Source organism: Nestor notabilis, unplaced genomic scaffold, assembly GCF_000696875.1.
Source record: "Nestor notabilis isolate BGI_N333 unplaced genomic scaffold, ASM69687v1 scaffold32830, whole genome shotgun sequence".
Taxonomy (NCBI): domain Eukaryota; kingdom Metazoa; phylum Chordata; class Aves; order Psittaciformes; family Psittacidae; genus Nestor; species Nestor notabilis.
Window position 1 is genome coordinate 1 of NW_009912137.1, and position 16610 is coordinate 16610.

At 53.2% G+C, this 16610-nt stretch overlaps 1 protein-coding gene across 1 annotated transcript; it reads left to right on the forward strand.

Annotated features, from left to right (window-relative positions):
- Positions 1-1445: 1445 nt before the first annotated feature.
- CRHR1 (corticotropin releasing hormone receptor 1) lies at positions 1446-9916 on the forward strand. Its single transcript, XM_010017882.1, has 11 exons — positions 1446-1573; positions 2312-2397; positions 3262-3368; positions 3735-3855; positions 4086-4239; positions 4445-4505; positions 5333-5405; positions 6457-6542; positions 8093-8228; positions 8405-8446; positions 9763-9916. The coding sequence occupies exons 3-11, from the start codon at positions 3340-3342 to the stop codon at positions 9901-9903; spliced, it is 843 nt and encodes a 280-aa protein (XP_010016184.1). The 5' UTR covers positions 1446-1573; positions 2312-2397; positions 3262-3339; the 3' UTR covers positions 9904-9916.
- Positions 9917-16610: the final 6694 nt, after the last annotated feature.

Genomic DNA, 16610 nt, shown 5'->3' on the forward strand with positions numbered 1-16610 from the left:
CATTTATATTAATATTAATAAAGAAATAAAATTTTAAACAGAGACTTCATGCTCTGTGACCCTCTATTTTTCTGTCAGATTTGGGTCAAAACAACTAAAGAGCTTAACAAATGCTAATGGATGCGGATAAGCACAGACACACACCCTACGCATGATTAAATGCACCTCGTTTCCTAAGAAATACAGGCTTAAAACAGTTAAAGTGAAGGTTGCTGCAGCAACCCTACACATTAACAAAGCTAAAAGCAAAGGTCATAGTTAAAATTAATTCCTTACTACAAGCTGTGGAAAGCAGGAGGTGGTGCTCACCACACTGATGCTCCCCAGCTTGGGAGTTGTTTTCCATTGCAAAGGTGTTTAAAGAAATCCCTCCTTTTCTCTGCACTAAAAATGATTTGAGAGCAGCCCAAGAAACCAAATTTTCAGATAATTAATGAAAATCGTCACATTAATCACAGTATTTTTCTGTTCAGTCCCTCTTTTGTTGGCACTCTCCATAGGAAGTTCTGGGAAAGGCATCCAAATAGCACCTACTGAGGCCAGGTGGAGGGGAAACGCTGTGTTCTCGCACCCTGAGAGCTGTGAATTGGGGGGGTTGTCTTAGGAAATGGCAGCGACACAAACACCTCTGGTTCAGTGGTTTGCACTGATCTCTGCCCCTTCCGGGGTGTGCTGCCCATCCACTGCTGCCTGCCAAGGACTGTGTTCTATAGATAATACAGCCGTTGTACTTCCTACCTCACTTTGAGATAGAGCTAGGACATATTTAGCTCCAGTACGTGTTGGTCTAAATATACACAAATCATACATAAAAAAGCCTGCAATCTGGCCTACCTAATGCCTACATTAGCACACTGGTGTAGCTGGAAAAAGCACACAAATCCTGCTTGAAAATGGAAATAGCAGCAGCAGACTTGGAGTTTTCTTCCTGGGAAAGGCTGGAAGAGACCAACGAGAACAGTGAGGAAGGAGAACTTCCAGTCAGGAGGTGTGAGAGGGTTGGAGGGGCTCTGAGGAGTTTCCCACCAGCACCAGGCTGGAGTCACCACTAGGTAAGAGAAAAACCTGGCTTGTTGCAGGCTGTTGTGGGTCTGGATGCCAAAGTCATGGTTGAAGAAAGGAGCAGGGCTGGAAGACCAGAGCAAGGGAGCCCCAAGCTGACTTGGGAAACCAGGTCAGAAAACCAGGCTTGTGCTAGAACTGAGCTTAACCCAGGTGCTCAGACAGGACCAGGGCGATAGCCATGGCCAGGATGGATCAACCAGCCCTTGGGGAGTCTTGGCACAGCCCCCGTTTTACGTCTATCGTGAGGTTCTTCTTGGGGGCTGAGCTTGCAGCGACCCACCAGCTCAACCAGAACTGCAGCCCCAGCTCTCCAGGCAAACCTTGACCCTCCAACAGCATGGAGGTGGCCCACAGACCTCTGCTAACCCTCTGCCCTCTATCCCCACAGGTCCCCAGTGCAACGCCTCGGTAGACCTGATCGGCACGTGCTGGCCCCGCAGCGCGGGGGGACAGTTGGTAGCTCGACCCTGCCCTGAATACTTCTACGGCGTGCGGTACAACACCACCAGTAAGATGAGCAGCACTGCTGGGACGTGGTGGATGAGGGCTGGGGATGTGCGTCAGCCCCATGTGCAGCAGAGGTTGTGGGGCACGAGTGACAATGCGCCTCTGGGTACAGAGCTCACTGGGGTCTCTGTGGGATCCGTCAACTAAAACATCACAGCACCCTCGTAACCCTAATTTCAGGGAAGATGGTTTCGCAGAAGCAGCTTTATAAGCAGGTCCTCCTAGACATGCTCCTGTGAAGGGGGAGGATGCTGTCTCCATCTTGGGCATGTGGAATCATAGAATCCCAGACTGGTTTGGGTTGAAGGGGCCTTAAGATTATCCAGCTCCAACCCTTGCCACGGGCAGGGACGCCTTCCACTGGAGCAGGTTGCTCCAAGCCCCTGTGTCCAACCTGGCCTTGGACACTGCCAGGGATGGGGCAGCCACAGCTTCCCTGGCCAAAGGGGAAGAGGAGCGAGTCTGCCCTGCTGTTGGAGGTGGCACAGAGGTCTGCAACCATTCCCAGCTCTGTCCCGTCCCATTGTCCTGACGAGGCTCAGGCTCTCTCCTGTTAATGCACTGCTGGCATCACCCCACTGCTGATGCTAATCAGACTTGCAACCAAAGCAGCATCTGAGCTGGCTTCAAAGCCAGGGGCCTCGATGCCATGACCCCTGCACTAGTGACAATCATCAGGTCACATCTTTGTACCCAGCCCCATGCACCCTTAACCCTTCAATGGCACCTTCTCTTTCAGACAATGGCTACAGGGAATGCCTCGCTAACGGGAGCTGGGCAGCACGGGTCAACTATTCCCAGTGCCAGGAGATCCTCAGTGAAGAGGTAGGACCTTGGTAGTCCCTCAGCTGGGCTCTCAGCAGGAGAGTGAGGGACAGACAATGGGGTTTTGAAAGGCAACAGCATCCACATCAGGAACAGCCCAAAGAACTGGGGGCTGGGTGTGCGGCAGCATCCCAGATAGAGGGTTGCAACCCCATCCCTCCCAGCTGGCAATGAAGTAAAGGTGTTTAGGAAGCTGGAAGGGATAAAATAGATGATGACCAAGGATTACAAGCCCCTGAGTAGGTCAAGCCACCCCTCAGAGCAGAGGAGAAGAGATACAGGCCGTTCGTTTGCAGTTGATCACCTCTGGTATTTAAGACGTTGATAGCTCTTGTCAGGAATGGTTTTCTCACCGAGTTAATTGCTAATTCCCAGGCTGGATGAGTGCCTGACAGTGGGAGCAATCCACTAATCTCATTATCACTCACACCTTCCTGCTCCCTCTGCCCAAATTCATCCCAGCCTCTCGTACCCCCAGGGCAAAGGGGAATGAACTCAGACATCAGATGTCACGTTGCTGCTGAGCTCGCCTGAATTACAGCACCATTTCCCCAGATGATGGGCTGGGGATGTCCCAGCACTGAGCAGGCAGAATGTAGGGGCAGTGACCATGAGCTTCCCTGGCATGGGCAGGATGTGAAACACCCGAGTCCTGCGCGGGGCCAGGCTGGTGCCTCTCGTGTCCATGTCAGCCCCATCCAACCAGCCCCTTCTCCACTGTCCTGCACCTGGTTGGCTCCAGCTTCTTTCTGAGAAGGGGCCCAGGACGTGTGGTGCAGTTCTCAGAGGTGCTGTGTCGGAGGAGGTGGGTTTGTGGTGGTACCCGGGGCTGCTGCTGACCCACTCGCCATCTCCCCCCACCAGAAGAAGAGCAAGCTGCACTACCACATCGCTGTCATCATCAACTACCTGGGGCACTGTGTCTCGCTGGGGGCCCTACTCATGGCCTTCATCCTCTTCATGCGCCTACGGTGAGTGGCCCGACCTGCTGCCACGTCCCATGATGGGGGGATGAGCCCAGAGAGGTCACCCTTGGGCTGGGGATGGACACATCCGCTGTGTTTTGCCATGTCCTCTCCCATGGCCATTGCTCTCCAGTCTGGAGGGATCATGCCTATCCTGGGGTTATGTTCCCCCTCCTGCCTTTTTAAAGCACTCAGTTATGGAGGTATCCTTGGTGCCTTCCACTTCTGGACCTTGGTCCTACCCGCCTCAACCCAGAGCATGGTCCCAGCAGCTCATCCTTGGTCTCCCAACAGTCATTCAGCTGCACAAACAGCCCTGACCCCCCACCCCAAACACCCACCACATTCTGATGCGTGTCCCCTCTTCTCCAGGAGCATCCGGTGCCTGAGGAACATCATCCACTGGAACCTGATCACAGCCTTCATCCTGCGCAACGCCACGTGGTTCGTGGTGCAGCTCACGATGAACCCAGAGGTGCACGAGAGCAATGTGGTAGGTGCAGCTCAGGGGGGCAGCCAGTGTGAGCCCAGCCCTGTGCAGCTGGGGAGGGATGTGGAGCCTTAGGATCCTAAAGATGAGGCTTGAGGGTCCAAATGGAGCTGCCTGGTGGCTGGAGGTTCAGCTGCTCTGCTGTGGTCTGTGCTGCTCTGTGATCGGTGTTATCACTGTAACACAGAGCTCTGCTCTTTACCCTCCCTGTCTCCTCTGAACCCCGCTGGCAGGTCTGGTGCCGCTTGGTCACTGCCGCCTACAATTACTTCCATGTCACCAACTTCTTCTGGATGTTTGGAGAGGGATGTTACCTGCACACGGCCATCGTGCTCACCTACTCCACGGACAAGCTCCGCAAATGGATGTTCATCTGCATCGGCTGGTGTAAGTACCAGGATTCACCCCCAGCGATGCCCACCTCTATCCTCCAGCTCTTCTTGCACCCAAAGAGCTGCAAAAAGGCTGCCAGGAGCAGAAGGATGGGATTTGCATGGCCACAGCATCTCACCCTGTGTGAGAACATCCCTGTTAGAGCAGGATTTCGTGGCAATGCTGCACCCCTGAGACTCATCTGTGTGCTCCTCTGCAGGTATCCCCTTCCCCATCATCGTCGCTTGGGCCGTTGGGAAGCTGTACTACGACAATGAGAAGTGAGTCTGATTGATTGCTCTCATTCCCCATTCTCTTTTCTATCCCAATTGCCCAGCGGCTGTGGCAGGCATGGATCCTGCCTGGAAGGGCTGACATGAAGCAGGGTACACGGAAAGGGTGGGAGGGAAAAAGGATGATAGTCTTCTTTCTTTCATCACACCTTCAGGCTCTCTGCCACATGAGCTCTGCCTGGTGCTGCATTTTATTCTTCAAAGGGCAAATGAGATTTTTCAGGGGGAAAAGGCAAGATTGAGCCAGGGCTCCTACAATGTGTTTGCTAAATGGAGCTGGGATTTAATCTACCAGCAGAGATAGAAACTACCACCACCTGAGCCGTTTTCTCTGACACCTGCTAATGGAAGTCTTAACAGGCACCTGAGAGTTCATCACTGGGTTTAACTGGGAAGTTAAAGGAGCCCATGGAAATGAATGGCAGCCTGCCTTGATTTTCAGTGCTGGTTTTCCCCCTGACTTCTGGAGCCTTGTGCTGCACACGCAGGCACAGCACTGATGTAATAAATCCCAACAAGGTGCTCCCAGGACATGGGTTCACCTGCAGGAGCTTCCCCAGGGATTGCTGGGGACAGAGCCCACCTGGACCTGTGCATGGGTAAGGTTGTCCCTGCTTCTCCTACAATAGCCAGTTTCTACCTCCATATGGGGCCCAAAAACACCTTCACAACCCCCCTTTGGGGGGAAGCTATTCCATAGTGGCTACAGCAGTTTACATTGTGCTTTCACCCTGTAGTGACTTACAGAGATTGTGTGAATCCAGGTCACTCGCACTGCTGGCTCGTCCCCAACACCGCTTGTCCTTGCCTTGCAGGTGCTGGTTTGGGAAGAGAGCAGGTGTTTATACTGACTATATTTACCAAGGCCCTATGATTCTGGTGCTTCTGGTAAGAGCAAAGTGACCTTGCTTGCTAAATAGAGGGTCCTTCCCATCTGCGTGTGGGATAAGGCTGTTCATGAGTAGGGTCTTGCTGCAGCTGGACCTGCAATCCCAGCTCCCCTCACCCAAACTGCACTTTGAGCAAGTTTGGGCACCTAGCCCACAATAGGAAACAGCATGCACGAATCCTGCCGGCATGGGATGGGCTGGAAAGGGAGCCTGGAGACCTCACTCTGATAGGGATGCATCAGCAGACTCCCACGTGCATCACTAAGTCCCTCCTGGAAACATCCCTGCCCTGGCACTGTTTGGGTGCAGGTGGGTGCTTTGCCAGGCACTTCATTCCTTGATCCACATCACTTTTCTCCTGGCCCTTGGCTGAGCAGCAATGCTTGAACCAGGGGTCAGATGGAGCATAATTGCTGGGGCTTTGCCCTTTTGGGAAGGGACAATGAAAAGCAGTGTTGGCAGGTCACAAGCAGCAGTGCCAGGGGTCCAACCTGCACTCGCAGGTGGAAAGATGTGCACGAAGCCCCACAACTTTTCCTCCCAATGCTGAGAAAACCCAAGGGAGCATTAATCAGCAGCTCCAACCAGCCTCAGTGAATAATTGAGCCTGCTCCTCATTTCCCAGCCCATCAGGTATCAGGCCACCTCTAATGTGTGGCAATTGAGCTCAGCTCCCAGTGCCACCTTCCCGTGCCCTCATTAGCAGGTCAGCAGCCAGGAGAGCATCCAAGCAGCTCCTTGCTGTGACAGCAGCTACTCTCCCCAAACCCCTTCAGCTGCATATATTCCTCCTCCACACGTTTTCTCCTTCAGCCCTTTCTTTAACACTTGCCCTTCCTCACCAGTCTCCTGGTATACCCTGCTGCCTTCAACAAACCCCTAAACCTTAGTGCTAAGGTGCTCTAAACCCAACAAGTGCATGGAAAGCAGTAGATGAGGTGCAAGAGGAAACATTCCCATTTCCCCTGGCACAGACCATTGCCTCTGCTGAGGAATGGGGAGGAAACTTTGGGGGAGCAGACACAAGCCGGGTGCCCTTTTCCTTTCAGATCAACTTCATCTTTCTGTTCAACATCGTCCGAATCCTCATGACGAAGCTCCGAGCTTCAACTACGTCGGAGACGATCCAGTACAGGTACGAGCATTGGTGAGCCTGCAGAAAACAGACCCATGCGTTAGCATGATTGGGGGGGTACAGGAGCAGCCTCATCAAGTATCAAGGGGATGGGAGGATGGAGAGACACCTAAGAGCACCTCAAATGCTTTTTGGAGGCACAAGGCCACTGCATCTGGGGTTGTTCAGAAGTCCTGGCCAGTGATGGAGAACACAGATGACTGTATCTGCCTTTGGGAGCTGTTGGAAGCAGAGTCTCTGTGCAAAACCCTGTTCTGGAGGGACCTGATCAGGTCACCAGGTTCAGAGCTGCAAATCCTGGCATGGAGGTGAGAATTAAATCACAGCTTGATGGCAAAGCAGAGACAGAGGAAGGAGCAATGAATTGATGTCAGCCCAAACACCTCACGAAGCAGTGAGGAGAAAGCAGTGCTCTTGGCAGCAAGATTTAACCCTTCTCTGCTCTGGAATATTTTGTAGACAACTTGGGAGATGTCTGGTCAGAGCAGCTCTCCAAAGTACCCAAAATGGGAGCAGACACCTTGGTCTTCATCAGTGCTTCTCTCATTTTTGAGGCAGGAATCGGGGAATCTCCCTGTGTGCTGGGTCAAGAGAAGCAGGTTTGGGGCGGAGGGTAGCTTTTTTGGCTGAGAATGGAAAAATCCAGATGCAATCACTGGGGAAAAGCCAACTTTCCTCATCATGGAGTGTTGAGCTGGGACGAATGATTCAGCAAAGATAAAGGTTATTGAAATAGGCTGCTTGGCCTCAGGGGACTCCTGCTCACCTTAGATGATGATGGCTTTTGGTAAAACGCTGATGGATCCCCTGCTCCCACGGCTGCTCCCCTGGAGAAGCTGCACCAGAGCATGTGGTGGCCCACAGTTTGCCAGCCTGAGGATGCTCGTGCCCTGGGTTACGCCAGCTCCTCTGTGCCATCCGCCAGTTTAAATCAGTGGCTGTGGTTCTCCTCCAGGTCCGTGATGCAGGACAGGTCCCAGGCCCTGCCCAGCCCTGCCAGGGTGACTTTCCTGCATTCAGCTGAGGTTGGAATCTGTCCATTAACAGGACCTTTAAGCAAAAGGTTGACTCAGCGTTTTCTGGTTCCCTAATCCAAGCGGATGAGATGCCAAGCTCCGATCCATCCCACGCTCTCTTGTATCAGCACTGTGGCTTTTCAGAAACCACACTTGTAACCTCATTAAGAAAAGACATCCAATTAATTAGCTCAGTTTTCTCGTAAACTCATGTTGAAGTGTGTATTTTACCCTCTTTAATTCCTTTTTAATCAAGCCTCAGAGCAGCCAAGCAACCATTTCACGCCAGCTCAAGGTCAGGCCTCCTCTCTGCACTGCCCTTTCCTGGATGGAGAAACCACAGAAGGTGCCTGCCCAGTGCTCAAACCAGCTCAGGTCACTTGGGGATCACATTAGAAAACAGCTCAACCCTGCTCCATCCTCCCCAGACCCAGCCAGACCAGTCTCAACCCTGCCGGTGCTGGGAGTGCGATGGGGAGGGTCTTTGTTCCTAGGGCTGTGCTGCAGCAGCTCAGGTCCATGTTATCCCGCCAGGAAAGCAGTCAAGGCCACACTGGTGCTGCTGCCCTTGCTGGGAATCACCTACATGCTGTTCTTCGTCAACCCGGGGGAGGACGAGATCTCCAGGATCGTCTTCATCTACTTCAACTCCTTTCTGGAGTCCTTCCAGGTATGGTCCCCAGTCCCCCACTAAGGGATGCGAAGGACCACATCCTGGCTGATGCCTCACCCCACTTCTACCACCTCCCAAAACCCCAAAACCCGGGAGTTGCTCCAAAGCTCCTGAGCCTGGGAGTGCCCACTGGCCACAGCTCCACAGTGACTCTATTGCTTGTCTCCTTCCAGGGCTTCTTCGTCTCTGTCTTCTACTGCTTCTTGAACAGCGAGGTGAGCACAGGGGCTGGGGGTGTTCAGGGGGGTCTACACTGTTCCTTGTGAGCAGACACACGTGGGTACCTGGCACATGGACAACAGCACTTCCTGGGCTCTGACCCAAAACACAGACAGCAGAAAGCAGGAGGTGAGGATAGAGGTTGATCCTGAGGCTGATCCTGAGCTCTTTCCTCTGCTTCCTCCTAAATGCTCTTGTACCTTTGCTGGTTCAGGAGAGTCTGCTCCAGACAAGCTTGCTTTGTTACCAAATCATGTATAATTGATGCAGGAGAAGGAGGGACAGGACCAGGGCTATCTGGCGACCCAGGAGCATATCACACCATGCAATTCATGGTCCTTCATCTCTCAGTCCCAGCTGGGCTGGCTGGGGATTTCAGTGTTCACCCAACCCACTGTCTCAGCTGCCTGTGTCCAGTGCCTGTTACCCAGGGCCACCCCAAGCAGCAGTCAATGAAAAGGCATTTCCTCACTATTTACCTGCCAAACACAGCACTCTGGCTGTTGGAGGGTGGAATCGATGCTGGAGAAATGCCACTAGCATGAGCTAAACAAGCCATAAAACCTCCCCGACCGTCGCTCACATCTCTCCCAGGCCCTTGCAGCATCCGATGCGGCACCTAAGAGGATGCAGAGCCCCTGCTCAGATTTCTTTCTCCCTCTTGTTTCAGTTTTGAGCTCAGAGGCACCATTGTTCAGGTTCATCTCTTGTCATAGCTGCAAGGGCTGCTTTCCACCAGCGTCGCATCAAACAAGGCTGGGTGCCTTGGGAGGTGACGGGGCTCCCATGGGCCTCCCTGCCTCTGGGGACCGGAGCAGGGTTTCGGTAGCATTTTCATACAATCAGCCAGGTTGGAAAAGACCTTTCAGCTCAGCAGGTCCAACCATTCCCAGCAGTGCCAAGGCCACCACTAACCCCTGGCACTGAGGGTGTTGTCTACACGGGCTGTGAACACTTGCAGGGACGGTGACTCCAGCCCTGCCCTGGGCAGCCTGTTCCAATGCCTGAGCACCCTCTGGGCAAGGAATTGTTCCCAATCTCCATCTAAACCTTCCTTGGGGCAGCTTGAGGCCAGTTCCTCTTGTCCTATCCCTTGTTCCTTGGGAGCAGAGACCAGCCCCCTCCTGGCTCCATCCTCCTGTCAGGCAGTTGCAGAGAGTGATCAGGTCCCCCCTGAGCCTTCTCTTCTCCACACTAAACCCCCCAGGTCCCTCAGCCCTTCCCCATCACACTTTGGTTCAAAGACTAAGGATGATGGTGCCCAGGCAGCTGTTGGTGGTTGACTGTCCCCTCCTGTGGCTCATCTCCCCAGGTCCGATCAGCTGTACGGAAGCGGTGGCACCGGTGGCAGGACAAGCACTCCCTGCGTGCGCACGTGGCTCGGGCCATGTCCATCCCCACCTCCCCAACCCGCGTCAGCTTCCACAGCATCAAGCAGTCCACGGCTGTCTGAGCCAGGAGCGAGGTGCCGCACAGGATGGGGAGCCGGTGTCCCCGCTGCGAGGGACCCTGCGGTGGCGCAGCGCAGGAGCCGGGTCCTGCTGCACCCACTGCGGCAGAGGGTGCACAGACACTCGCTATGGGAACCCTGCAGAGGTTCCTGTCCCACTCACGGGGGCAGAGCTGTAGGATGGGATGGGATGGTTGGGATGCTGCTCTGTCACCTCCCGGGCAGCGGTGTGACCTGCCGGGTGGCAGAAGGAGCCGGAGGAGCCTGGAGGGGTTGCAGCATCCATCCTGGGCACACGGCCCCATGTCCCATCGTTGTCACAGCTTTGAGGTGACAGGACACCAGGACCTTGTTGGGACAGTTTATTAGGCTAATCCCTTGGGAAGCTGGGTCAGCCTGCCAGTGAGTGCATGCTGGGATGCTGTTAGGAAGGGGCATAACCCTCTGGGGGGAGTTAAAAGCCCTCTGGGTTGACATGGGATGGATGGAGAGCCCTGGATGGATTGAAGATGTCGCTTTATGTGGCTGTGGTTTTGTACCACTGGGGTTATTTGAGCCCTTCTCCTGCCCCTTGCTACATCCCCAGGGTGTCCTGTAACTGCCGCTTGGTCTGACCAGGTCATTTCTCATCTCAACACCAAGGATCTGAGGCAGAGCAGTGGGGTGGGAGAGGGGAGGGAATCATGCAGGGGGCAGGGATGGGTGCCAGGGTCTCTCAACAGCCACATGGAGGTGGTTAGATCTGAAGGGAGGCGTGAGGTTTAGTTTCTCCTTTGGCCCAGCCTAGCCAGATGGATCTGTTGGTCTTCACAAAGCCCCTGGACCTCAGGCTGACCCTGTGCCCCTGCCTGGAGGGTGGAAAAAAGGGGGAGCGCTGCAGTGAAGAGGTGCCTGAGCTCCCCAAAGGCAGCTACCACAGGGACATGGCCTTGCTCCCCTCCTCCCTGCCCTGCTCCCACCATGCTCAGTGCCAAAGCTGCTCCTTGCTCTCATGCAGGGGATGGGGCCAAATCATTCCTGCGCAGGGTTAAGTGCCTTGGAGGAGCAGCAGCCTCCCTCCCCATGCTGGGGACATCACATCATCTCCCGTGCAGCTGCCAAGTCCCCCATGTCCTGTTCCATGTGGTCACCGACAGCAGCTGAGCAGAGAGGTCCATGTGAGGCAGAGGGGTTTGCTCTGACCTCCTTGGAGCCACACGAGGTCTGGGCATGCTCGGGCAGGAGGAGGATGCCAGAGGGGTTATGGACCGAATCTGCTCTCTGCATCCAGGGATGTCGCCACTGGGGCCCTACAGGGTCTGGTACAAATCCCTTCACGTTCCTGTGCCTCAGTTTCCCTGCTATAGAGAACAGGCATGAGTATTTCCTGCCCTGGGGAGATTTAAGCATTCGGAAATCGCAGTACTCGGATTTCCTCAGGATACACCACCAGAAAGGAATAAAATCTTTCTTTTTTTAAAGGAGGCGTAGACAAAACCCTCCAAGTTCCCTCTTTTAGCACTTCAGAAGCTCAATAGTTTGTAGCAAATTCCTCCCATTTCCCTCCCACTGAGATTTCCTCCCTGCATGTCAACGGTGCAGCCAAAGCCAGAACCACCCCATCGCCTCTGTTAACATGCTGGGAGCTGCAACAGCTCCGAGTATGACACAGTGACCACCACAAGGACCATCCCCTGCACACAGGACAGGTTTTGGTCCTTGTACAAGCTCATCCATCACCAAGAGTCCCAAAACTGCCCCTTATTCAACATATGGGTGAGAAAAAGACCCCCAGAGTTATTCAATGGGAAAACTGGGAGCTCCCACTGATGCTCTATGAGGATTAGACTTGTGTGTCCCCACTTTGGGCCAGTTTGGAAGGAGCTCATAAAGATCTGCTGGCTACAGAGGAGGGGAAATGCCCCAGGGAGCTTGTTTTCATCATCTATACAAGTGATGTTACCAAAAAAGTGATGCGCTTCATGTTCAATTTGGACTATACTAAAGCGGGGTCATTTTGGGTGGAAAAGAAGATGGAAATTGCAAAACCAAAGAAAGAAATTCAAACAGAAGCATCTGTGTTCACATCACTGTTGTTTCCTCCTCCCGTTGGTGGTCTCTTCTGACTGACATGACTTTGCTTTCTGTGGCTGGAGAAGTGTGTGTATTCTCAGCCTTGTTTGATTAAAATTACTTCCATTCCTCTCAAAAGGGCTTTTGGGGCATGTTTATCATTTGGTAAAGACAACCCCAGCATGGGCTCTCCCCACTTCCCATGGGAGCATCTCCACGCTGCAGTGGCATCAGCATCCTACTGGCCAGAGGCCCTGGGGTCAGCTGGTGGCTTTTTGTCTCCTCTCTACCCCAAGTCCACATGCCCATAGCACGAAGGTGGGCTACAGGCCTCCGTGAAGGTACCAACCATCTCCTCTAAAGGGGGGTGAGGAGCTCGCCCCATGGGTCTGCCATTCAAGCATCATCAGGGCTAGAGAAGCTCCTCCGTTTCCCATGGTGCTCCCTCTCGCCAGCTGAGCTAAGGCAGAATAGAGCCGTAACGTGCTTCCCAGCAGGAGGGAGGGCCAATTAAACTCGAATTTCATTTCATCCATCAATGTTTACGAGGGCAATTCAGACACAAACATCTTTCTGGTCAAGCTCTTCCGCTGCAGAATTAATTTGTTCATCACACAGAGCCTTGGAGAGCGCTGTAATTTGGTAAGCACCATGCACATAAATAATAATTACAGGTTCCTGCTGTGCTTCCCAGCAGGAGGGAGGGCCAATTAAACTCGAATTTCATTTCATCCATCAATGTTTACGAGGGCAATTCAGACACAAACATCTTTCTGGTCAAGCTCTTCCGCTGCAGAATTAATTTGTTCATCACACAGAGCCTTGGAGAGCGCTGTAATTTGGTAAGCACCATGCACATAAATAATAATTACAGGTTCCTGCTGACTGAGATTAATGACCTACCGAGCCTGTGCTCTCGATGATGTTGTAGCCTCTTGAGATAACTCCACATCAACCCTTGATGTCACTGGGGTTGGGAGAGGCAAAGTGGGACCTTGTGGATGGGGTATCCCAGGCTGGGAGCGAGGCAGGCTCACAGGAGCCTCTCCAGCACACACAGATGAATTTGCTTTAGCTTCTTTATTTGACCAGCACATGAAACCCATCATGGAGCTGCTCCCCAGCCTCAGTTCTACCACCCAGGGTCAAAACTTGGGGGTCCTGGCTGCCCTGTGTTACATCCCAAGCAAACCAAGAGCCAACAAAGGGGCAAACCTGCCATCCAGAGCCTGAATGGAGGAAGAGGAAAGCTCATGAGGTGATTCTCTATGGAGGATCTGAGCTTTCATCTCACCTCTCAGCCAGGCAAACATCCTGCCACAGGCACGATGCACTGGCCGTCAGATGGAGAGTTTATAGCTTTAAAGCCAAGCTGGACCATCATTCCCCTTCCTCCATCCTGGCTCAGACACAGCACTTCTGTCCACAGCTTTGGGCCATTCCTGTATGTTTAACCCTGTTTGCAACTTCCCAGGCTGGAAGGGGTAGGAGGTGGGAAGGGAGAGGAGATCTGGTGGTGGTTTATAGGCTCATTTGTGGCTTTCAGCACTGTCCACCCCAAGATGCCTCTTGCTTGAGATGTGTTGCCCTTCCAGCACTGCCAACCCCCCCCAACTATTACATCCCGTAATTCCAATGCCCTCTGTCGCGCTGCTCCCTCCCGCTGACATTTGTCACTGCAGGCACAGTTAAATGGCTTTTCTCCTCTCCTGGCAGCAGGAGACAGGAAGCTCCCTGCTACTCTCATGACATTTTCAAAAAGGGCTGGATTTTTCCAGCTTGGAGGAAATCTATAGATCAGAGATGCAAGTGCAGCTCATGGGTTCCACTGGGGAGCCTCTCTGTTCAGCCCTGGAGAAAAGACTTCTTTGGTTGCTCCCTGGGGAGCTGTGCCAAAGACAGCAGAGGTGTGTGCATCTCACCATGTGCTGGAGACGAGTGTCTGCAAGGAACAGCGATGGGTTGCTCGCATGGCCAAGAGTCACTGCTGCCCATAGCCCTCCTCCCAGCTGGAGCCCTCAGTGATGCCCCCATGGGGATGTGCAACAAGGATTGTCCAGCTTTTCCAGGTTTGTTTGGAAATAGTTTGGCCCCTTGCAGACCCCAAGAGCCTGCTCCCACCGCAGCAGCAGCAGAGGCCCTGCAGGCACCGTGGACCAACTGCTCCTCCCTCCCCTCCTCCCTGCCGGGCAAAAGCTTCCTTGGGAAACTCCTGCTTTTAGGCTGCTCAAGTCTCCTGCTGAGCCTCATGGGGAAACTGAGGCGTGGGTTTGCACTGTGTTGCACAGGGACATGCTGGGCTCTGCCTGCTGAGCACCATCCTGCAGGACACCTCTGCTGCAGAGCACCCTCTGGCTTCAGTCTTATAGATCTGAGACCTGCTTCAGGAGACATCAGTGTGACGAGGGACTTGGGATCCTCCTCAGCAGCCTCCTCTGCCCCAAGGGAAATAGCCCCAGTGGGACATACCCAGTACTGACCCAACCAGCCATCCCTCAAACACGACCACTTTCTGCTCTGACAGCAGCACCCACTTCCCACCAGCTTGCTGGTATATCGAGCTCTCAGATTGAGCTGCCCTTCCTGCCTCTCACATCAGGAGACCCTAATTTTGGGTGCAGCAGAAGGAGGGTCACAACTTGCCTCACTCAGTGCTGCGCCCAAGGGGACCAATGCCTCGTGAGGTTCCCAGCAGTGCTTGAGATCCAGAGGTCCATCTCCTCTCACGGTCCTGGCTGTTTCATCGACTGCCTCCCCGTTTCTGCTTTGAGGTGCATCACAAATAAGTGGTCCTCACCTGCCCTTTCCAGCACATGGTGTTGGTGACACAACTGTCACCTCCCAGCCAGCACAAACTTTTCGGGTCTCCCTACTGAGTGTGGCTGAGCTCTGATCACAAGGTGTCAGGGCTTGGGTCTTGGTCCCACAGGATTGTCTCCAAGTGTATCTCTTGGCTTCCAGAATGACTTCGGCTTTGCTTGGGATGAAACCAAGCCTTCAGAAGAGCAGATGATCCAACCATGTTGCAACAAGGAGGGTCTCCTGTCTTGTGCTTGCAGCTCCAGGGGTGCTGGTGTGGTCTTAGAGGCTGGATGAGGTCCTTCTTGCAGGGATAACTGGAGAGTCCCAAGGAGCTGGTGGCTCTGGAGAAACCTGTGGGTATGTGAAATATGGGCCAAAAAGGAGCTCTCTGCTTAAGCACTTGCAGCATTCCTGATTGTGGAGGGGTTTTCAGCACAGCAGGAGCCAGCAGAGACCTGGAAGAACACAAATAAGGAAAAACACAGCCTGAAAAGCACGTGTAAATGGAATACGCTGCAAACACAGAAGCAGGATCTCAGTCCAAGGCAGGGAAAAGCAGTGTGACTGTGGCTGCTGGTTCAAAAGGAAAATGAGCTGAGATATTCAGGAGAAGCCTCGGATAATAGGCCAGACTGATTACATCCTTACTGAAGGTTGACCAGAGCTGCATCACTAACCCAAAGCCATGGTAATAGAAATGCTTATGATTCTGATGGAAATTATTTATGTGGCTAATAGGAGCTGTATTTTAGTGCATTAATGTGGTTAGATGTACTTAAGGCAGATCGACTTAAGCAGATAAAATAGCCCTTTTTTTGCTCAACGGGGAACAGCTCGTTCCATAGAGCTTTCGACACCGGATCTTTTTGGCTGCTGCCTTTGTGCCAGGTGGTGCTAAGGGAAATTCATATGATTATAGAAGCACAGATTATAGTGGATATATAGATATATATAATCACAGACTGTAACCCAGATTGGTTTGGGTTGAAGGGAGCTTAAAGCTCCTCCAGCTCCAACCCCTGCCCCGGGCAGGGACACCTTCCACTAGAGCAGGTTGCTCCAAGCCCCTGTGTCCAACCTGGCCTTGAACACTGCCAGGGATGGGGCAGCCACAGCTTCTCTGGGCACCCTGTGCCAGCACCTCAGCACCCTCACAGGGAAGAGCTGCTGCCTCAGGGCTCATCTCAATCTCCCCTCTGGCAGGTTCAAGCCATTCCCCTAAATGCTAAATTCACTCAATCCTGGTCAGCCATTGTCTTCTTTTTGCTTTTGAAGAAGGTGTGTTTCCTGCCCCCAACATTTCCCATCTGTGTGTCACTACCACGCTTTTCTATTTCTCTTTCCAAAAGCAGTACCCCAACACACTGTGGCACAACAAACAAAGCCCAGCCCGGCCCTCAGAGATTTTCTCCTATGAAAGCTGCATCTCAGGCTCGTTACACCTTAATTGCATGGAGAGATTTGAAGGCCCCAACACAACCCAAAGCAACACAACGCCCAGCCTGGCAAAACAAGACGTGAGTCAAGCCCTGCTGGAGAGGAGGAAGTGCAGAGGCAATGCCATGGCAATCGAGGGAAATCTGGGCAAATTGGGTAGCAATTAAATGAGAATTAACCGAGCTGCAAGAGGAGAAAATTGCTTCTTTCAACCTGTCTTGATTATAGAGCTGAGATGGCCCAGAGCTCCCATGGCTTATCACTGGCATGAATAGATGAAGAGGCTGTTAATCATGATTGTCAGAAGCTCTCCCATATCCAAACATCGTCGCTGGAGCGAGGGCTTGGCGGGGACCTTCGCTTTGCTGCAGTTTCATCTGCTCAGCGATTAACCACAGCAGCACTGGCTGGGGGGGGGA